This window comes from Nelumbo nucifera, chromosome 6, assembly GCF_055504915.1.
Source record: "Nelumbo nucifera cultivar China Antique chromosome 6, China Antique-T2T, whole genome shotgun sequence".
Taxonomy (NCBI): Eukaryota; Viridiplantae; Streptophyta; class Magnoliopsida; order Proteales; family Nelumbonaceae; genus Nelumbo; species Nelumbo nucifera.
Genome location: NC_142654.1, coordinates 100,719 through 124,426, shown reverse-complemented (window position 1 = coordinate 124,426; position 23,708 = coordinate 100,719). Strand labels below are relative to the sequence as shown.

Below are 23,708 nucleotides of genomic sequence, written 5' to 3'. Positions count from 1 at the left end.
ATTAATGGGATTGATGGAGAACTACTTGAAGATGTTGAGACATTCTAGACATCGGTATGGAGACTGATTTACTTGCCCTTGACCAGGCCAGAAATCTCTTATGTTGTAGGGGTTGTAAGTCGGTATATGCATGCACCGAGAATTCAACATCTTGAAGTATTTGAGAGGATTTTGAGACATTTGAAATCTACACCTAGAAAGGGATTATTATTTGTAAATTGAGGCCACTTGTAAGAAAAAGTTCATATTGATGCTGACTGGGCTGGTCTAGTTGATGATAGAAGGTTCTATATTAGCTTACTGTACTTCGGTAGGAGAAAACCTTGTTACTTGGAGGATTGATAAACAATTAAGGAGAAAAATGAAGAAAAACTGCTTACCCTATGTAACCATGATTTATCAGTTAGCAGAGTTCTTAACAAAGGGAATAAGAAAACCCAAGGTGATTGAAATTCTTAGCAAGTTGAGCATGTTTGATATCCAAGCTTTACTTGAGGAGTGTAGAGATCATAGACAATAATATTTAGTAAGGTATTTGTGTCGCATTCTTATGTAAGCGTAAGGTAGTAATTTTGTAACTCCTATTCTCATTATAAACAACAACAACAAAGGAGGATGTCAGACCCCACTCATTCAAGTTCTATCTCGATTGTGTTGAAATTTCTCTCTTCTTCTCGCTTTTCTTCCTCTCTCTCCCTCACATCTTTTTTCTTTTTTTTTTTTCCTTCTTTGGTTCTGATCTATGATAGAACATATGAGATATGTGCAAAATTAGAAGGGATGTTGCTACTATGTTCCTATTGCTCGGATGAGGTATATTTTGATGGATGTTTCCTTTTTGGATCAACTCCCTTCTATTTTGAGTTCTTATAGGGAGAGAGGTAATGTGGTTCTTGAGTCTTGAAGTCTCTCTTCTTGTTGGTTTTCCAAAAGAGTTGTGTGGCTATTATTAATTCCATTCATTAATTCTCAATGGAGTCTCTTCAGAGTTCTTCCAAGCGTCTAGAGGTCTGTGGCAGGTACATCCAGTATCTCCATTGTTATTTGTTCTGGTTATGGAGGTATTGAATCTACTTACGGTGAAGGGTGCTCAACTGGGTTGGATTGAAGGTTTTAAAGTGGGTTTGGAGGGACCTTACACATCTCATCTTCAGTATGCGGACGACACCCTCTTTTTTTATGCTTTAGTGGATCAAGTGCTGAGTTTAAGGGTAATACTGGCAAACTTTGAGATGTTAACGGATATGAAAATCAGTTTTTCCAAGAGCCTAATAATTGGTGTGGGTGAAGTAGGAAGAGAGGAGTTGGAATAGTGTGCTGCAGTCTTTGAATGTCAAATAGGGTAGCTACCTTTTCTCTATTTGGGCCTTTTGGTGGGGTCCAAGGTTTCCAAAACAGGGATGTGAAGGCCAGTTTTACAAAGAGTGGAAAAAAAGTTGGAAAAAGGAAAGCAAAATACTTGTCATTAGGGGGGCAGAATAACACTCATTAGAAGCGTTCTCTCAAGTTTACCAATGTACTACTTGTCACTGTCCAGAAGGCCCTCGAGGGATCTGGAATTTGAAGAATGTTTACTGTTGTTAGAAGATCTTCAACAAACTAGTATCTCTATGACTCTATCTCTTCAAGGGACGGCATGTGGTGGAAAGAGTGCAAAAAATGGAAAATTCACTGTGAAATCTTTCTACTTGGCATTGATTAGGGAGCAGCTGGTATCTGACCAAGTGGAAGGAGTATGGGAGAACCATATTCCCCCTAGAGTGGAAGCTTTCACTTGGTTAGTGGCTTTGGATAGCATCTTGACTTCAGATCATCTAAAGAGTAGGGGTTTCTGCATGGCAAGCTTCTATTGTCTGTGTTGTTCAGATGAGAAGACAGTCTACCACTTGTTCTATTCTTTCAGGATTGCCTATTTCATGTGGAATTTTTGTTCCTTTCTGTTTGTAGTAAGTGTGTTTCAGTCTAGAACTATAGCAGTTCCTGGCCAAGACTAATTGTTTACAAGAAAGCAAAGATTGTGCGGATCTGTATCTTTCGCAGTCTACTAGGTTACTTGGAACAAACGAAACAAGAGACTATTTGAGAATAAACATATATTGATAGGCTAATAACTATGGTTGAGAATTGCTTATCAAAAAAAAAAAAAAAACTATGGTTGAGAATTTGGTATCGGATTGGATTCTAGTGCATTGAGAATTTCATCAGAATAGCAGAACAGAATTGGGAGAGAACGTCTGGAATATTCTTGAGTTACAGGCTTGTAATTTTGATCAGTTTCTTGCCTCTTAGTTGTCTCATGTGTTTTGTATTTTGGCTTTTTGTTAAGGTGGTGGTGGGGTGTTATCTTGACACCCCTCGGATTGTATGACTTCTTTTTCTTTAATGAAATTTTTATCTTCAAAAAAAAGTTGGTCACGCACTCCCCTCGTGTACGTGAGGCGTATGCCTCTAGTATGCTCCATGAAAAAAGCGTATGAGGTGTATGCCTCTTGCACCTGAGGCTTACGCCTCTGACCTACGCCTCAGTGTTTTGGGGACATCTCTTGGCTTCTATTTCCTATGTATCTGATACCAAGAGTGTAGTTGAAGTATTGGCTAAGTTGAGTCAAAAGCAGCCATGCAGATAGAGATTAAGGCACTTCTGAAGAATAAGACATGGAATGTTATTAACTCAAGTGAAGACTTGGTTGTAAACAGTTCTTTACAATAAAGTACAGGGCTGATGGTAGCTTTGAAAGATATGAAGCTAAAATTCTAGTTATGTGATAGGAGTGAGAGTGATCTTTGGCCATGTTGGGCTTGGGCTGGGCTTAGTGCCTATTCGGGGCTGTAACCCAATCTGAGGCCCTTGACTTTTTTGATCAATTTATAGGAGTTTTGCAGAATGTGTGCTTCCTAAGTCTCAATTAGATCACACCTTATTTATGGAAAGGAAGGGTGATTAAATTACTATTCTCATTGTTTAAGTTGATAATGATACATCTAAGATTGCAAAACTTAAAGAAGTTTTTTACAGCTCCCTTCGAAATTAAAGACTTGGGGAAATTCTAATATTTCCTTGGGATAGGAGTAGTGAGATCCGGTCAGGATTTGACCCCAAGTTTTCGCTACAACCAGCTAGAGACCTGACCAATGAGTCATTTGTCATCTTTGATGCATCAGTATCTTTGGCCTCGTTTTCTTTTCGGTAAGTTACTTACCTTGGTAAATGCACTTACTTGGGTAAGTGTTTCCCAAGAAAGACTTATCCTGGTAAGTGCATTTACCCATGTTCTTTTATTTCCCATGTAAATAAGGCAATGACCATTTTATCCATAGTACTCTATTATTAAAAGGGGCATTTTTATCACATTCAAGTATTGGCAACTTTCCCTATAGATGGGAAAATTATTTATCCTCATAGGAGATGGTATCACTTACCCCAGAAATAAACTTTCCCTGGTTCCCACATAAATCTAAAAAAAGAACATGGGTTTTTTTGTCAATGAGAATCAAAATCCCATTGACCAACTTTTCCCCTTCTCAAAATCCAAGAAAATAATGCCCCTTTGTGTCTGGCCTTCATAGCTTGTCTGGATATAGAAAATCTTATTCAGATTGTTCATTTTAGCAAACACAAAAAAAATGAAGGCTGGACAAATTTAGAATGGGAGTTTCAGCCTTTATTTAGTAGTGCAAGCTTGATTATATTTTGTCATCCCTTGTTTGCCAACTTAACATCAGCATCATTGATTAGAAAATGACCGAAGGGGACTCTATTCCGATTTGGGATCCTGGGAGTAAGGGTGTCAATGGACTGGTTTTGGATTGGACCCCGTCCAATCTGGATGGATTGGATTGGATGAGGTCCAATCCAAAACCATATTCCCTCTAGACTGGACGGGGTCCAATCCAAAATCAATTTGGATGGATTGGACGGACCAATGAGACATATTGGATTGGACCAATCTGGTCCAAAATATTTATAAGGTTTTGGATTGGACCCTGTCTATTCCAAAATCAATTTGGATGGACCAACAAGACATTGGATTGGATCAATCTGGTCCAAAATATTTATTAGATTCAATTGGGCTTAGTCTGTCCATAACGAATTTGTATTGGATTAGGTTGGATTAAGCCAATATCTGGTCCATTAATATAAAATAAGAATGTGTTAATGGACCAGGTTTGGGTTAAAACCAATCTAAATCAAAATGAACTTGAACAGATTGGACAGTCCAGACATTGAATTGGACTGGTCCAAATTGATCCAAAACATTCGTTAGATTGGATTGAACCTGGTCCATTTATAATGGATTCACATTGGACTAGATCGGATTGGACCAAATCCAGTCAAATTGACACCCCTACCTGGGAGTGGTAGGCTGGATACTGTCCTAAATTTTGGCATTTATTTTTGGGCACAAAGTGACCTCCCTCTGACTTGGCTTTAGCATTACACCAAGTAATGGCCTTCTATTACACATTTCTTTTAATTATAAGGAGGAAAAAAAATACACTTGACGTATCTTTACTACATAGACTATAGTGCCAAAACTTGCGAGCTGCCTCACATCAATGTAAACACTATATATTGCAAGATATATAGATCCCAATTAATATGTGGAAGACGTCCTACTTCACAATACGTATTGAGCTCCTACTTTCCAGAAGTCTTAAAATTGTCATTTAACCTAGTTGATGATTAGTGTTCTATGTAGTTGCGTATGATAATCTACTGACTATTTGATGGTACAATCAATATGACCCTCGATTGACCAAGCAGTTGATTAGTTGTTGCCAATTAATGTGGAAGACGTCCTACTTCACCATACGTATTGATCTCCTACTTTCCAGAAGTCTCATTTAACCTAGTTGATGATTAGTGTTCTATGTGGTTGCTTATGATAATCTACTGACTATTTGATGGTACAATCAATATGACCCTCGATTGACCAAGCAGTTGATTTGATAACGCCGGGGAAGCATCTGCATCCGGAATGAAGTCACTTTCATTGTGATTTTCCATTGCATTTAAGGACAAGTTCAACAGAAAATGGAGCCACCGGAGGCAAAACTAAGATATTGAACCGGAAAGGGAAAAAAAAAATAAGGCCATTCTGGATTTCGGTTTGGATTAAATATAAAATAAAAAATAAAGCATGCCTTCGTGAAAACACAAAAGGTGCCGCTACTGAATTATGTTGTCTTTCTAAAGAAATACTTTAAGCCTATGGGATTATGCCCATTTATCAAAGCTGAGCATGCCCTAATCACTACTACTGCAAAAGATGATTTTGACCATTTCATTTTTCCTGTACTAAGAGAAAATCACTCCATTTTACATGATTACATCGGTTATCGGTACTTTGTGGCTTAAATTTTTGCATAATAACGTCAGAGTTTTTTTTTCTTTTTGATTTTTTTTCCTTTGCATTTAATGTCAAGATGAACATATAAAATGAAAGGTGTCAATGACCTTGCCTTTGAATCGAGTAGCGGGGACCTGAAACGTAGGAGATGAAGCTCCGGGGAGAACCCGGTGTAAAGGCTCCGAAGCTTAAGTTAGGATCTTTCAAAGGCAAGATAAATTAGATCGCGCAAGGTTTGCATATCTCCTCTTTGGGGGTGGAGAGCCTTTTATAACCACCTCGCGCACTCACTCCTAAACTCCTGTCAGGTCGGGAATGAGTATTTTCGTGCTTCTGCCAGTCCGGGCACCATCGCCTCTACTGAGGCAGAACCGTCGCTGCTCCTTTTGTCGGAGCCGTCTCTGTAACTGGAGGCAGTGGTGATAGGTGATGGTGGCAGGTGGCCATTGGAAATGCGGCCGTCAAGCGTCATATCCCAAGTCAGTCAGTGCGCCGCCCCTGGATACGGACTCCCTCGGTGTCAGGTACGGTGTGGTTCGTCCAGTTCAATGCTCCGGAAGCGACGTGCCTGGAGTGATGTGTAAGGAAAAGTCTCGAGTTTGGAGAAGGGGAGGCCCCGAATTGTCATAAGACGGGCCCGCTCGGGTCTCTGCTTTGTGTGACGGGGTCAAAAGGGAGAGTTCGGGCTCCTTGTAGGGAGTCCGATCACCAAGTAGGGAGTTCGGGCCTCTTGCTAGGGAGTTCGAACTCTAGGTAGGGAGCTCGGGCACTAAGTAGGGAGCTCGGGCCTCTTGCTAGAGAGTCTGAGCTCTAAGTAGGGAGCTCGGGCACTAAGTAGGGAGCTCGGGCCTCTTGCTAGGGAGTTCGAGCTCTAAGTAGGGAGCTCGGGCTCTAAGTAGGGAGCTCGGGCCTGTTGGTCCCTTCCCTTTGGCGTTTGTACCCTCGATATGGTCTAGAGTTCCGAGCTGCTTGCCTTTTTTGCCACGTGCTGTGATTTGCGAGGTTGGGCCAAATCTTCCTTCATCAATTGCCCCCCACTCCTCGTGCTAAGGTCTTGCCCTGGCGCGGGGAGTTCGCAAGGTGTCAGGTAGATTTGTTTTGCACTCTGAACCTTGGTTCTGTTGGCGCGAGGTGCGTTTGTCAAAGTTTCTTGGGTTTCTTCGAGCGTCCATTTATGCGGGAAGAGTATTGGCCTGTCTGAATGTTGCTAGATGTGGTGGTGCGTGCGCTTTGCTTCGAATTTTGAAAAAAAAGGGGGGGCATGCCACTTGGAGGCACGGAAGCGGGCGCTTTTTCAAATTTGAAAAAGACGTGCCGCTGCCGTCTTTTCTGAGACGTGCGCTGACGTTCCGTCAGTTTCGAAAAGATGCGCACCGTCGCTGTCAGTTACAGAAAGACGTGCGCCAATCACGTCTCGGTTTCAGGCGACGTGCGGTCAGGGCGGTCGTAGGCCGTCGGATTGGCTTTGATCTGAGCCGTTGCCTTTTGGTCACTGTGTGCATAAATAGCGGGGGGGGGGGGGGGCGTTTTGTTGTCGCTTTTGTATCTCTCGAGCTCGCGTCTGAGTTTCAGCTCGCATCTAGTTCGCGTCCAAGTTTTTTCAGTTCGCGCTCAAGGTCTTCCGTTCGTCCGAGCTCCTGTGGTCTACAACTTTCGTCCGGGTGAGTACTTTCCTAGTCTACTCCCAATGTCTAGCTCGGATGGCTCAGATAGTCATTTCAGCGGGTCTAATGCAGGTTCTACGAACCAAGTTGCATCCCCCGATTGCCTTAGCGAGTCAGAGGTAGAGCTCGAGGAAGAGTTCGAGCCTATAGGCTGTGGTGCTTCGGGTAGTTTGGCGTCCACCTCTCGCCGGGGTCGGATGTTAGACAAGTTCGGCCCTTCGACCATGACGCCCGAGGGGCTCCAATCCCTCATTACTTACTATAACTTGCCCGAGGTGTATGCTTATTTCATACCATCGGGTAGCTTTCCTTGGGAACATGGTCCTGGTGAGATCATAATATTCTGGGAGCAGCTCGCCGCGGGGCTGCAATTGCTTTTCCACCCCCTCTTCGTCGAAGTCTTGGACCACTTCGGCGTGACAGTCGGCCAGCTTCACCCGAACTCTATTCGGAACTTGGTGGGGACAATCTCCCTTTTCTGTGACGAGAGCTTTCCATTGGACTTGGAGATTTTTTCTTCAATCTTGATGCTCAAGAAGCAAGCGGGTCCTCTCCCCGGGCGCAGGCAGGCTTACTACCTGTCTCCTCGCCCGGGTTTTAAGCTTTTACACGAGCTCCCCAACAAGGTCCCAGCATGGAAGCGGGACTATTTCGGGGTGCGAAGTGTGCTGGGGTGGCCTTTTCAGACTGGGTGGGGAATGGCCGCTCCCGACTCTTGGGTTACGCTTGACAAGGAGACGGCGAAGGGCCTCCGGCAATGGGCGCGGCTTGGGCTGAAGTGTGAACAGTATTTGACGGAGGCCAAGCTTATTGCGGCGGGCCTGAGCTCGGGTAGGTCCTTCACTTCGAGACTCTTATCTTGCTGTCTTTCTTGCTTTTTACTGATGGCGAACCTCTTTTCGCAAGTGTGATGGATTCGCGAGGGGCCCGAGGTGGACACTTGTTTCAAGGTATGAAGAGGAGAAAGCGGGTTGCCAAGCGAACTCGCGCCGAGGTGCCTCAGGATGCGGAACCCGAGGTGTCGGGCTACCAGCCAGAAGATCTGCACAGGGGGCCCGAGATGGTCCCTCCGATGCAGGAGCCAGCGGGGGCCCCTTATGCCGAGACTACATACACAGGGGCTCCTACATACTCTGGTGCTCCTGCTTACTCCGGGTCTGCTCATACGCGAGCTGGTCCTTCGGGCTCGAGGGCCCCGGGGGATTTCAGGAACGTGTTGACACCGACCTATGCTCTTCAAAAGAGTAAAGAGGCCATCTTCCCCGAGGAGGTTGCGGCATGGACTGATCTCCCTCTACATCAAGTGGCCTGTCGTGCCATTACCCACGCTATGGTGGTAAGTGTTCTTCTTTTTTAGCTCTTTGGCTTTTGTTTTGTTGGTTCTTTTGATCATTCGGTCTCTCTTTTGGCAGGTAAATTCTTCCATTCACGCTTTGGCGGCTCAAGTGGAGAGGAGCTCGAGGCAGGCGTGAGCTGCCGAAGAGGCTCGTCGTGCGGCCGAGGAAGCTGCTCGTGCTGCTGAAGCGACTGCTCGTGCTGCTGAAGAGATTGCTCGTGCTGCTGAAGAGACTGCACGTGCTGCCGTAGAGACTGCTCGTTATTCCCGGATTAGGCAGGCGAGGTCTCAGAGTGATGCCGAGGCCATGGGAGTGGTGGTGAAGCACATGGCGGACTTGAGGCTGGATCTGCAGCATCAGGTCGAGTATCTTCAGGAGGACATTAGGGAGAGGACGCCGATCTTCTCCCAAGGTATCGAAGATGCCAAGAAGAAGGCAGTCGAAGAGTACATCGCTTCGCCGGGTTTTGACGATCTGATGGTGGATTCATATAGGAGGGGTTTTAAGCTAAGCCGGTGGATGATCCAGAATACATACCCCGAGCTCGATGTTAGCGCCATATCCACTTCGCGCATAACTCAGGAGATGGCTAATGCTGCTGACGCCGAGCCAGACTCTGAGGGTGAGGCGGGGCCGTCGGGTTTTGTCGAAGTGCCTTCAGACGATGATGAAATAGGGCTTGTAAATTTTTTTTTTGTATTACCCTACTTTTGGAATAGAATGATTTGTTTAAGTGCTTGTTGTTCTCTCCCGAACTGAGCATATTTGCCGAACTGAATGTATTTGCCGAACTGACTATACGTCCGGTCTGTTTTCTTTGCTTGTGTCGAGATTCCTTCGTTAGCTCGGCATCCTAGCCCGTAGGCTTTGGTGGTGATTTTACCCATTTCGCTTGGCGTTCTATAGGTAGTATCGCCTTAGGTTGACAATGTTCCATGCTTGGGGTACTTGTTTTCCCTCTAGGGTTTCGAGCTCGTATGCCCCCCCCGAGTGCTTTCTTTACTCTGTAGGGTCCTTCCCAATTTGGCCCAAGTTTCCCTACGCCGGGTTCGGACACCATGACCTGACGGAGAACCAGGTCGCCGATGCGGAAGTTCCTCTTCTTTACTCGTGCGTTATAATACCGAGCTACCTTTTGCTGGTAGGCCGCAGCTCGGATGTGCGCGAGGTCTCTCACCTCGTTCAGTAGGTCGAGGTTGGTGCGTAACTCACCTTCGTTTGTTTGGTCGTCGTATGCTTCTAGTCGCAACGTAGGTACTTCAATTTCCGCCGGGATTACCGCCTCGGTGCCGTAGGTGAGGTTAAAGGGGGTCTCTCCTGTGGCGGTTTTTTCAGTGGTTCGGTGAGCCCATAGAACACTTGGTAGCTCGTCTGCCCACAACCCTTTAGCTCGGTCTAGTCGTGCTTTCAGTCCACGGAGGATGGCTCTGTTCATTAATTCTGTCTGACCGTTTGCCTGCGGGTGTGCGACCGATGTGAAGTTCTGACGAATTCCCATATTTTGGCACCATTCTTGGAACTTGATATCCTCGAACTGTTTGCCGTTGTCGGAGATCAGTACCCGAGGTAGCCCGAAGCGACATACTATGTTCTTCCAAAAGAAGTTCTGTATGTTTCGGGCTGTAACCATTGCTAGAGGTTCAGCTTCTATCCACTTTGTGAAGTAATATACTGCCACCACTAGGAATTTTCTCCCGCTTGTCGCTGGTGGGAATGGTCCCAGAAGGTCGATGCCCCATTGGGCGAAGGGCCATGGACTGGTGAGGTATTTGAGGTCGGCAACGGGCTGGTGGTGGATATTGGTATGCTTCTGACACTTGTCGCATTTTCTGACGAGCTCGATGGCCTCTGTCTTCATCGTTGGCCAGTAGTATCCTTGTCGAAGTGCTTTTTGGGCGAGGGCTCTGTCGCCCAGGTGTCCACCGCACAAGCCTCCTTGAGTGTCGCGGAGTACCAGCTCGGCTTTGGCTGGGCGCAAGCATCGCAGGTAGGGGAGCGTGTAGGATCGTCGGTACAACCGTTCGTCTATCATGACGTATTTGGCTGCCTGGCGCTGCACCCTTTTGGCTGCGTTGTGGTCCGCAGGGAGGGTTTCGTCTAACAGGAAGCTCATGAGTGGTTCGATCCAGCTCGGCTCTGCTTCAGTGACGGGAGCGACCTCTTCTGCCCCACCGAGAATGCTGGGCCGAGGTAAGTCCTCTACATACACGGTCCTCATGGCGTTGTGGCTCGTGCTAGCTAGTCGGGACAGGGCGTCGGCCTCAGTGTTCTCCGACCTCGGGATTTTCTTGATGAAGTGTGACTGGAAGTTGAGCAGAGCCTCCTTTACCTTTGCCAAGTATGCAATCATTGTGAGCTCGCGCGCTTCGTATTCGCTTGTAACTTGGTTGACCACGAGCTGGGAATCACTGCAGATAACTACGTGCTTTGCTCCAACCTTGTGCGCTAGGTTCAGCCCGGCTATCAGTGCCTCGTACTCCGCCTCGTTGTTTGATGCCGCGAACTCAAAGCGTAGTGCGTATTCCAACTTTGTTCCGCTCTGGCGGCGTAGCATTATTCCAGCCCCGCTGGCTTGTTGGTTCGAGGAGCCATCTACGTGAAGGATCTAGGGCTCCTCATCCCAGTTCGCGCTTGGTCTAACCAGGAGGGATGCTACACTGGCTGCTACTTCACGGGGTTCGGACTCGATTGGCTTGGGAGCTCCGAGCTCGCCCGAACTGGGGATCTCGGGCTCGACCGACTCGGGGGCTTCGAGGCTAAACATGCATTCTGCGATAAAATCTGCCAAGGCTTAGGCCTTAATGGCAGTTCTTGGCTTGTACTGGAGATCGTACTCGCTGAGTTCGATGGCCTATTTCGTCAATCGACCGGAAACCTCGGGTTTGAGTAAAACTTGTCTCAGAGGTTTGTCGGTCAGGACAATGACGGTGTGAGCCTGGAAGTACGGGCGGAGTTTCCGAGCTGCTATCACCAGTGCATAGGCTAGCTTTTCTATCTGCGGGTATCTTGTCTCTGCTCCCTGCAAAATTTTACTAACATAATATATGGGTCACTGGACCCGGTCTGTTTCCTTTATTAGTACCGAACTGACCACCTCGTCGTTTGCCGAGAGGTACAGTTCTAAGACCTTGCCCTCCTCGGGCCGAGCTAAGGTTGGCACACTGGCGAGGTAACCTTTTAGCTCGTCAAAAGCGAGCTGGCAGTCTTGGGTCCACTTGAACCCTTTGCCTTTGGATTGCTTTGAAGAAAGGTAGGCAGCGGTCTGCCGACTTGGACATGAAGCGGCTTAGGGTAGCTATGCGGCCATTTAGCCTCTGAACTTCTTTTACTTTCCGAGGTGGTCTCATATCTATGATGGCTTTTATTTTGTCTGGGTTGGCCTCAATACCGCGCCGATTGACAATGTAGCCTAGGAATTTGCCCGAGGTGACGCCAAAGACACATTTGTTGGGGTTCAATTTCATGCTAAACTGACGTAGGATTTGGAAGACAGAATCTAAGTCTTGTATTAATTCTTGTGAAAACTGTGTCTTGACGACCATGTCGTCTACATAACACTCTATCTTCGTGCCAATCAGGGGCCGAAACAGCCTATTTACAAGTCTTTGGAAGGTCGCCCTGGCATTCTTTAATCCGAAGGGCATGACCTTGTAACAATACAGATCGAACTCGGTTATGAAGCTGGTTTTTTCCTCATCGGACTGGTCCATCCGGATTTGGTTGTAGCCTGAGTAGGCCTCTAGGAAGCTTAGCAACTCATGTCACGAGGTCGCGTCCACTAGGCGATCAATTCTGGGGAGGGGGATGCAATCTTTCGGGCAAGCTCGGTTCAGGTCGGTGTAGTCGATGCACATGCGCCACTTGCCGTTCGCCTTTTTTACCAGCACAGGGTTGGCCACCCAGCTCGGGTAATGGACTTCCCTTATGAATTCTGCTGCGAGGAGCTTCTCGACCTCCTCGTCGACCGCCCTCCAGCGTTCTGGGGCTAAGTTGCGTTCTTCTGTCTAACGGGTCTGACTACAGGGTCAGTGTTAAGCTTGTGAGTTATAAGGTCAGGGTCAATACCGGGCATATCGGCCGCGGACCATGCAAAAATATCTAAATTTTGAAGTAAAAAACTCACCAGTTCGGTCCGTAGGGGTTCTTCGACGGAAGCACCGATCTGGAGTGTGGGAGCCGGGTCCGCAGGCGAAGTCAGGATTGCGATTGTTTCTTCTGTGGGCGAAGCACGTTCCTCACCTTGCTCCGTAGGCCGCTCTAGATCGAGGTCGCCGGCTACCTTGGTTTTTCCCTTCAGGGCGGCAACATAACACTTGCGGGACTTGAGTTGGTCGCCCCGCGCTACCCCCACACCGAAGTCCGTAGGGAACTTCATGGCCAAATAGTAGGTGGAGACCACCGCCCGTAGGATATGCGTGATCGGCCGCCCTATTATGGCATTGTCTGGGGAGGGGTCGCGACCACCAGGAAGTCATGGTTGAGTCTGACCGCACAAGGCCATGTGCCGACTTCCACATGTACTGTTATTTTTCCGAGGGGCCTGACTTCCTCTCCGCTGAAACCCACCAGGGGAGTGTTTGCGGGCTTCAGTTCGCTCCTCCGTAGCTGTAGCTGGTCGAATGCTGATTTGAAGAGGATGTCCGCCGAGCTGCCCGAATCTACGAGTACACGTCTGACCTCGAAGTCGCTGATCCTTAGTTTAATGACAAGCGTGTCATCGTGGGGGTAGCGGACTCCTCGCGCGTCGTCCTCCGTGAAGAAGATTGGTTCTTCGGCCTTTGGTGGGTTCCGCTCATCGAGGGCCGCTTCGCGAACTGAAGTTCGGGCTGTTGCCGAGGTACACCCTGCTACCACCGAACCTCCCACAATTACATGGATGGTTCCCCGAACTGGCCTCTCCACCGGAGGTTGTCGCTGTAACGGTTCGGTAGGCCTGCTGCTAGATTCGGGGGCATCCTTTTCGTGCTCCCCTGGCCGATCTGCATTATTGCTATTATTGTTGTGCTGTACAAAGTTTCTCAAGTATCCGCGACGGATGAGCCCCTCTATTTCGTCTCGGAGATTATTACACTGCTCGGTACTGTGACCATGGTCTCTATGGAAACTACAGTACAAATTCTTATTTCTTTCGTTCGGATTTCCCTTTGGGCGAGGTGGCCACTTAACGTATGGGGCGTCCTTGATCGTCATTAAGATCTCGGTCCGCCTTGTGTTCAGTGGCGTGTAATCCGTCCGAACTGCTAGGGGAGCTCGGTACGACTGGTTCGACTTCGGCTCTCGGGCCGGGTTTTTCCGGTCGACTGGGTTAGAGGGCTCGCCTTCCCTCTTTCTTTTCTTGTTTCCGCCCTCGGTTCGTTGGTTGATTTCTTCCTCCGTCCTCATGAACTTGTCCGCGAGCTTGAGGAATTCGGCCACGGTTACAGGCTAGTTAGCTACCATGTGCCATTTGAATTCTTTGTGCGTTACCCATCTTTTTGTCGTCGCGAGCTGCACCGCGGGGTCTAACCGCGGTATCTGCAAGCATGATTCGTTGAATCGCTTGATGTAGCCCCGTATGGGTTCTCCTTCCCTTTGGACTACTCCGAAGATGCTTTCCTCTGCTCTAGGGCACCGTTTGCTGGTGACAAAGTGTGCGGTGAAGACCTGCACGAACTGAGCCCAGCACTTTATCGACCTGGGGGCTAGGTTCCTGTACCAAGTGCGGGCTACCCCCCGGAGGGTGGTGGTGAAGGCCACGCACATGCACGATTCGCTGGCTCTGGCGAGGTGCATTTGGGACTGGAGGGCGTCAACGTGGTCGTTGGGGTCGAAGGACCCGTCATACTTGTCTAGAGGTGGGAGCTTGAAATCTCTGGGCAAGGGGACCGCTAAGAGTTCTGATGCGAGGGGGGAAGGAACCGAGAGAATCGGAGCAACTCCTATCTCGTCCGAGCTCGTCTCTTCTTTGCCTCTGAGCTCTGACAGGACACGGGTGGCAGTTCGGCGACTTCGCCGGCGCTTCCGCTGTTGAGTGGGCCTTGTACTGGCGCTGCTGGCCTCCGTGTTGCCGAGCTCGATGGGCCCGGAATGCTGGTAGTCTGCTGCTGCCAGTGCGCCGAATCGGTTTTCCGTAAGGGGGAACTCGGGCTTGGAGCGCCGAGGTGCCGACCTCGCGGGCGAGGTTCCCGACCCGCCTGCGAGCTGCAAGGCGGGATGACTTTTTTCTCTCTTTGGCCTGGGTACGAGGCCTAGCTGTTAGGGGGGTTCTGAGGCCCGGAGGCCTTTCCTTGGTGGGGGCGCCCATTCTACGGGGAGGCCTTGACCGGTCTCGAAGCAGGGTGGCGAGGTGGAAGTAGTGATTGGTTCAGTGGCAGTTGGGGGAACTGCTGTTGATAATGATACTGGGAGATGTTGTGCAGCACTTGGTGCTGGTGAAGCTGGTGTTGTTGGAACTGTTGTATTTGGGTTTGCATTGCCCGCATGCACTGCATCAGGTCGTCCAACCGGTTTTGGCTGGCTGCCGGGGGGACGGTAGTCGGTTCAGTGAAGGTTGTCTCAACAGGGGGAGGGAAGGGGATGCTTGTGGCAGGAAGGTTTACGGGCGCCACCGCTTGTGGCGCGTTCAAACTGGGGATTCCATCCACCGAAAGGGGGATGGTGAACTGTCCAATGCACACCACGGGAACTTGAAGCTGTTCCCCGGTGGTGTTTGTCTCTGTGCCGCGTCCGGCGTTGCTGGAAGAGGCCATGAGTGTTGGGTTTTTTGAAGAAAAAAGGGGGTACGAGAATTTGGAGGGAGGCTTTTTGAAGCATTCCCACAGACGGCGCCAATTGATGATGCGCAATCCGGCCGGTCTTAGCTGTCAATGACCTTGCCTCTGAATCGAGTAGCGGGGACCTGAAACGTAGGAGATGAAGAAGCTTCGGGGAGAACCCGATGTAAAGGCTCCGAAGCTTAAGTTAGGATCTTTCAAAGGCAAGATAAACCTGATCGCGCAAGGTTTGCATACCTCCTCTTTGGGGGTGGAGCGCCTTTTATAACCACCTCGCGCACTCACTCCTAGACTCCTGTCAGGTCGGGAATGAGTATTTCCGTGCTTCTACCAGTCCGGGCGCCATCGCCTCTGCTGAGGCAGAACCGTCGCTGCTCCTTTTGTCGGAGCCGTCTCTGTAATTGGAGGCAGTGGTGACAGGTGACGGTGGCAGGTGGCCGTTGGAAATGCGGCCGTCAAGCGTCAGATCCCAAGTCAGTCAGTGCGCCGCCCCTGGATACGGACTCCCTCGGTGTCTGGTACGGTGTGGTTCGTCCAGTTCAATGCTCCGGAAGCGACGTGCCTGGAGTGATGCGTAAGGCAAAGTCTCAAGTTTGGAGAAGGGGAGGGCCCGAATTGTCATAAGACGGGCCCGCTCGGGTCTCTGCTTTGTGTGACGGGGTCAAAAGGGAGAGTTCGGGCTCCTTGCAGGGAGTCCGATCACCAAGTAGGGAGTTCGGGCCTCTTGCTAGGGAGTTCGAACTCTAGGTAGGGAGCTCGGGCACTAAGTAGGGAGCTCGGGCCTCTTGCAAGAGAGTCCGAGCTCTAAGTAGGGAGCTCGAGCACTAAGTAGGGAGCTCGGGCCTCTTGCTAGGGAGTTTGAGCTCTAAGTAGGGAACTCGGGCTCTAAGTAGGGAGCTCGGGCCTGCTGGTCCCTTCCCTTTGGCGTTTGTACCCTCGGTATGGTCTTGAGTTCCGAGCTGTTTGCCTTTTTTGCCACGTGCCGTGATTTGCGAGGTCGGACCAAATCTTCTTTCATCAACTACTACTACAAAAAATGATTTTGACCATTTCATTTTTCCTATACTAAGAGAAAATCACTCCATTTTACATGATTACATCGGTTATCGGTGCTTTGTGGCTTAAATTTTTGCATAATAACGTCAGAGTTTTTTTTTTTTCTTTTTGATTTTTTTTCCTTTGCATTTAATCTCAAGATGAACATTTAAAATGAAAGGTGTCCAAATAACGTAAATGAAATGAATACTTTATTCGACCTCTAAACTCCCCGCCCCAACCCTTCAAAGTTTCTTGATCCATAAAAAATAAATCCACGACCTAAGGAATTACTAGAAATGGATTCATATTGTATATATTTGTATTTGTACGCTTTCTAAATTGTACAAATATAAATGTGTACAAAATAATATAAAATATCAGGTTTTTCACTTTACATATTTGTATTTGTACTCCTTTCAAGGATTTACTTTGAACTCAATTGTTAAAAAGCAGTTGAAAGAAATGATTCATTCTGTGTCACTTCCAAATGGCCCGTTAGTTAACGTGTTGATAACTTCAAGGAAAAGGAAATTCGGAATGTGGGAAACAAGCACAGAATAAATCATGTTGGTCTGATATAAATATTACATGGCGTGATAGGAAATCCTCTGTTCCATGTAGGGAGTAAGAGTTAATCAAATAGGTATGAGTGTTTTTTGCAAGTAGACAAGTACTGTTAAGTAGTTAAGTTTGTCTTAAAGGGGCTTTGGTACAGGCTAGTAATTAATCCATTTATGCAAGGTGAACAGCAACCGTTGGTTGGAACTCGTCCGGAACCTTGGGAGGCTCAGAGCAAAAGCGAAGCTGAGGTGAAGCTTCGGCACTGAGGCTGCTGGGTTCTGGTTTGTCCGTTAATTTCATTGGCGTTACTTGGGGATATGGATCCCTGCTCACCAACCTGCAGAGAACAAGAAACGCCAGGTTGATGAATGATGGATAAAGATAATAACATATTTTCCCATTTTAAAATTTCTTCTTTTTCTTCCCTCCCTATTTACTACGTCAAAAGAATAATTAAAGTTATTAAACAGTAAAATAAAGGTTGGACGACTTTGTGGTATAACGGACCGTCTTATTTGAATGCCATTACTTGGATTTACTATTACTCAAAATTAGTTGCATCAAGATGATTGGAATAAGATCATCCAATCTGGGCAAGCTACTGGAGCTCCTATCATGCAGTCTAAAGTGAAATGGTCTGCCAGAAGAAACAAATGGATCCAATTGAACAGAGAGGAAGTGGGTACCTGTCTCGTCGCTTCTCCAAGAAGCGCTGAAGGGAGTGTCTCCTTGCAATTGGAAGTTCTGTTCCAAGAGAGACAAAAGTTATAAAGGACAAGATTTTATTTGATTAGGAAGCAGAGTAAGCATGGAAAGAAGAGTCGGGCACTACATTCTGTTTGACAAACACTTATATTCTGTAGCTTCACTTTTAGTCATTTATTTTCATTTTTCATATCTTCTTTACCAGCTTGCAGTTTGCAGAGGGGATCGGTCTCCATGGGACGAGGTTGAGGCTGAGGACAAACCACGGCAGCTGCAGTGCTCTGGAGGGATGGAGACCTTCTGAGAATAGGTGAAGCAACTGGACAGGGAACTCCACCATCCTTGATATTTGAGTCATTAGAGGCAATGGCAATTGCAGTGGTGGATGCAGCAGCAGCAATAAGCATAATTTGTTGGGCCTTTTAAGATGGGCAAAAGAAATCAAATGTCAAAAGAACTTGAAAGGCTCAGTTTGGAAGGAGTACAAGTACAAATGTGTACAGTGCAAAACCTTGCATTTTGTATTATTTATTATGTATTTGTACTGTACATATTTGTATCTGTACTCCTTCCAAAGTCCAAACTGAGCCTAAGCATCTAACTTGAGCAAATACTTATCATTGTATATTTCTTCTTTGTTTTTGATGGAGGTATATTTCTTCAAATACTTGTGGTTGTATATTCACAAATTTGTATGGCAGACCTTTTCTGGTGTAACTGCATCGAAGATGCTAACAGTTCCAGAATAGAAGATGGTGAGCTGAGCTGGAGGAGAACTGGTATTTGTTCCAGATGTTAGAACCGTTGGAGACCTCAAACAACCAAAAGAAAGAAATCATGTCAGTATGAAATTCAAACATAAATGTCAAATTTCCCCTATCTATACTATATAAAGTGGATACTTGCATTGATTTTGGTGCAAGTCATAATGTCATATAAGTTAAATCTAATATGTTAATAGTTACTTGTACATATGTATAGCATGTGCTCCTACACTAGTATCTAAAATGTAATTTTTATTTTTCTGTGAGGTGAGTTAAGATCAGTGTCCTGGATAAATCATTTAAGGAAGGAATGTACTAATAAAACAAGACTAAGAAAAAGTAGTGAAATTTGGTGCTGATGGTTTGGTAAATAGAGTTTTGGAGTCTCACATTCCCTAGGTATGTTTGGTTTGATAGAAAATAAGAGAAGAAACAGAAAGTTGAAGGAAATTTTATAAGGAAAGAAAATCTATGATGCCAAAAAGACATAATACCAAAGGAGTTTTGACCAATCAAACCCATGGTGAAATTTGATTAATTCCACCTAATTGGTTAATACGTTTATATACTGGTTGATTGGTCATATATATTTTGGATATCATGTTTTTCCGATAACATAGTTGAACCTATTTAGAAAATTTCCTCAACTTTCTGTTTCTTTCTTATTTTATATCAAATCAAGCACAACCAAATTTTTAATGAATTCCTGGGCTTAATATTAACAAAGAGATGAGAATGTTTAGAATATCATCTGCATAATTGTATCACATGATACGAAACTATAATGCAAGTAGAAGATTCGGGGCAAGTTGTTCTTTTGTCTGTTTTAAATGTTCACTTTTTAAGTTTGTTTATGTTTTATTGCTAGAGAACCATAAATTGGAGTTAGTTGCATTGGTTGGTGGGTTGGCGTCTTGGTGGTGAGACTGTATGTGACCATTCTGGTGTGTGTTATACCAATTTCTTAATTAGGTGCCTATCTTGAACGGTTTTCTGTCATTCTCTTCTTTACTTTGCCGCCATCTGGATTATGGGCTTGTAGACAAATGAAAGGCTGCATAAATTCACATGGAACTTTGTTGTGTCCATACACGAAAAATACAGACTTGTTCACTGTAGTAATAGGGTGAAGGCATCTTTTATATGTGTTCTTTCTTGTAAGACAGGCACTATCATCCCTGTGTCTGTGTACACCAACACTATTTGGCTGAAGACCACAGCAATTTTCCACCTATACCCAGAAGGTCCCTATTTTACATATTCATTAAATTTATTTTATTAATTTGCAATAATTCGTTAAGCAATACTCTATCCAAGAGGTTTTCTTTGACCTGTTTCTTTTTTAACTAAATGGAAACAACATCGACGCAATTCATTTTTTTCCGGTAAACATGGAATTTCATTAACACAAGAGAAAAAGCTACAAGCCTACAACAAATACACAGAACAGCAGAAAGAACAGCCAACAAAAAAAGAAATTGCGGCAATTTGGTTTTCTGGTAAATTGACGCAATTCTCATCCTACCCGAGACTGAGAGGGATTCAAATCCAATGGATAACAGATATTCGGATATTGGAACAAAAGGGCCCGCGAAATAGAATTTTTCTACACCGTCCAAATATATGCAGAAATATGCATTTGCTATCATATATCAAATTGGATTTGCAAATCATATATCAACTGATTTTTTTGCCCTGGTGATCTCCCTCTAGGGAGCAATGAATAATGCGTTCATATCCTCTAAATATGAGAAACGTGGCAAATTGTGCCCCATTCTGGACCAGAATCCAACTATCTAAGTGGTTTATGGTCGTGGAGAAACCAGAAGTGTCAGGACGAGGTGGAGATGGTTGATCTAGGTCCTAGATCAGGCTTCAAATCCATTTAGAATTTTAGAGTGAGGTGGAGAGGACTCGGAACACAGAGGTTATATAAAAAGTTACTAACATATACTACTATTGCATATACCTGGTTTGAAGAGCTGTGTGCAAATGGGGCTGGAACTCCTGGAAAAACTTTTTCCCAAATAGTTCGACGCTCTCAGCTATGTCCATTTCTGATCGCTTTCCCGCGCCGACATCGGCGTTGTTGTGGGTCTCCGCGTTGTCCTTCTCCTCCATTTCTTCTTCCGCCGCCTTCTCCATCTTATTCTCCTCGTCTCCTGGCTCTATTTCAGGCTTTCCGGCCTTCTTCAATAAGTCCATTCAGAAGTACCTCCGACAAATTAAGATATCTTACTGCCTGATTTTGATCGACAGATCTATCCTATTTATATGTGTAAAACTGTAAACTGCTCTTGTGTGAGGATTCAGAACCGAGGATGATCAACCTTCAGATATAAGGACATCGGTAAAGAACGGAGGGGAGGGCAAACTAGGTGCCTTACATAATATTAAATGCAATAAAGCCGACAATAGACCTTAAATTAATCACGTGTCAATTTTTAGCAAGTTGATTAATATATACACGTAGATCCTCGATTCCTCGGGAAGGTGAAAACTGGCTCAGGTGTCACAGTATTTTGTTGGGTGATCATGGCCCTATTTTCTCTTATTTAGTCCCTTTTAATTTCTATTTTTTTCTTATTAAATATTATATTTAAGTGATTTTTTATTAATAAAACGTTATTAATTAAACATATCAATATTTTTATGATTAAACTTCTTAAAATACCCTTAACGTTTAAAAAATTTACTAACTATATCTTTTACTGTTTTAGTATTGTCTTAAATTATTCCTACTATTTCGAACAATTGTCATCATCCTTAAATCACAATGGAAAAAATAAAATATTGAATTTATTCTCTATTATTTCTTAAATTTTCAAAATAAAAACCAAATGCTGATAAGGAAAGGGAAACAGGGATTTTTTGTGTGAGCAATGAACGTATCGTTGTTTCGGTTATGGCGACCGAAGTGATGACAAAGATCGGTTTCAGAAGGTCATGGCGTTGAATGAAGTCAGCTAGAGACGGGGATTCTATAGCCAGACGTTCTCTCATGCAAACTAACGTTTGTTGAAATTTGGGTTTATTAGTTTGCAAATAAGTAGATGAGAACGATGATGAAAAGCCAGCGACAAAATGCCGGCACACATGATGAATTGTTCATGCTCTCACACGCAAAACTTAAGAATGATGGATATACTACTAAAAATTTCAACATTTTTTTCCAAATTCATCATCTGAAATATCAACCAAAAACCTTAAGCCCTGTTCGTTTTTCGATAAGTTATTTATCCGGGTAAATACAATTATCTGAGTAAGTTTTTCCTGAAAAACACTTATCGAGGTAAGTATATTTATCTATATTCTTTTATTTCCCAAATAAAAAAGGAAATGACCATTTTAACCATTCTTGTACTATAGGATTAGTGACAAAGACCCCCCTATACTTTAATTTGCGACAAACACTCCCCTGAACTTTAACCGTTATACAAAGACCTCCTTCCTTTAGTATTCCGTTAATTAACCTTGAAAAAGATTTTTATTTAGCATTTTAATTTTTTTAATCCCTAAACTACCATTTTATTGTATATTTGAACAATGAGAAGAAATCATCGGCCAAATTGCCGTGGATCATTCTCCAAGTTCCTGACACCATGAAAATGAAATAATCTCAGTTACTTGAACATCAAACATACCATAACACCTAAAAAGAACCAGTAGTGGACAAAATCACCAAGGACAAGAGAATCAAAATTTTTCTAGCCAATAGAACTCTATTATGTATTCACTCAAACACAGATCTAAGATGTAAGAAATGGCTTGAGGCTGTTGAGCTACTCTCCTACCTATTGCAGATTTGAAAGCCCTCTCCCGGTCAAAGTGAAGAGTAGAGAGATCGGTGAAGAAGAAGGCAAGGGTGGTCCCGTGGTACCCGAGTCAATGTTGAAGAAGAGAAAGAGAAGTGAGGAATGGGCCCTGCAAGCGAAGAAGCAAGAGGTTGATGCCGCGAAGAAGAAGACTGGAGAGAATTGAAAGCTTATCTTCAAAAGAGCGATGCAATACGCGAAAGAGTATGATGAGCAGCAAAAAGAGTTGATTCAGTTGAAGCATGAGGCTAAGTTGAAAGGAGGATTTTATGTCATCCAGAGGCTAAACTATGGTTTATCATCCAAATCCATGGAATCAATGCAATCACACAAAGACCAAAAAGATTTTGAAGCTTTTACGTTTAGGACCGATATTTAATGGTGTCTCTCTGAAGGTAAACAAAGCAACAATATTGAACATGTTGCATCGGGTGGAGCCTTGAAGAGTGTTCGTAAATTGATCTACAAGAGGGGTTATGGGAAGCTAAACAAACAAAGAATTGCATTGAATGACGATTCAATTATTGAACAGGCTCTTATGGGAAGTATGGAATATCATATGCATAGAAGATCTTGTCCATGAGATCATGACTGTTGGTCCCCACTTTAAGAGGCAAACAACTTCTTATGGCCATTTAAGCTCAAGTCTCCATTGGATGGGGTTTGAAAAAAGAAGAGGACCCATTATGTAGAGGGAGGAGATGCTAGAATCCATGAAGATTACATCAATGAGTTGATCAAGAGGATGAAGCATCCACAAAAGGTCATTCTGACCCTTCTTCACAACAACCAAGTTCAGAACTGATAGGTTTGGGCTGACAATGCAACCACGAAGAGACTTCCTTCCCGCTCTAACACTCTTTATTGTGTCTGCCATATCCACGGAAGCATGGTATGCCTCTATGTACTCCCTATTTCATGGGGAATCTTTGCTTGTCACAACCTCCCATAATTTTGAAAACATAACCCTTAATAACTCACCAAGAGCATCTCCATTGACTTCCTATGAGATCCTCTTGTCAAAAAATGCTTGGAGTTTCTGGTCATCGTCGATTTCAACCTTCTTCTGGCATCTAACATCTTGTAGTAGGATTTGCAATATTGAATTTCATCTTTGATCTAGTGTCCTTGCCGTCATGACGAGCAGATGAGGCAGAAAAGATCTGCAGAGCTGAGGAAAAATAGCGGCCAGTGGGCACCCACCATCTTTAAGATATTAAAAAAATGGGTTTCCTCTACATCAATTTCCAGTCATTAAATTTGATCGGATTTTTTCCAATTTGATCGGGTGGCTTGCCCTATTTTTAATTCACCATGTGGAATGACCGAGTGACAATGAACTCAGCAGACAGCATGTTGCTTAGTACAGTTATAATCACAAGCAGTGGTCAAATGACCAACATCCACAATTTGTTGTTTTCAAAGAAGATCGAAACTGACTCTTCCAAATCTGTCTCTACTGATGATGAGAGTTGGATTTGTTATTGCATTTGGGACCGAAAAAAGAATTACTGGATTGGATTGATAATTTAAGAGAAAAGGGTTTTTAAAGAGAAAAGGGCAATGAAAAGAAAATAAATTTTATGGGTATTTTGGAAATTTAATAGATTCTATCATCTGACTTAACAGCTAGGGGGGTATTTGTCACATGGTAAAAGTTCAGGGGGGTGTTTATCGCAAATTAAAGTATAGGGGGGTCTTTGTCACTAATTTTATCGTAC

General features: G+C 45.0%; 1 protein-coding gene and 1 pseudogene across 1 annotated transcript; one reads left to right on the top strand and one right to left on the bottom strand.

Annotated features, from left to right (window-relative positions):
* Window positions 1-16,682: 16,682 nt before the first annotated feature.
* On the bottom strand, window positions 16,683-20,524 carry LOC104589438 (protein TIFY 3B). Its single transcript, XM_010247771.3, has 5 exons — window positions 20,142-20,524; window positions 18,112-18,220; window positions 17,611-17,827; window positions 17,390-17,447; window positions 16,683-17,040 (listed from the first exon to the last, which is right to left on the bottom strand). The coding sequence occupies exons 1-5, from the start codon at window positions 20,375-20,377 to the stop codon at window positions 16,875-16,877; spliced, it is 786 nt and encodes a 261-aa protein (XP_010246073.1). The 5' UTR covers window positions 20,378-20,524; the 3' UTR covers window positions 16,683-16,874.
* Window positions 20,525-21,077: 553 nt separating this feature from the next.
* Window positions 21,078-22,792, top strand: LOC104589441 (large ribosomal subunit protein uL30y pseudogene; annotated as a pseudogene).
* The last annotated feature ends 916 nt before the right edge of the window (window positions 22,793-23,708 follow it).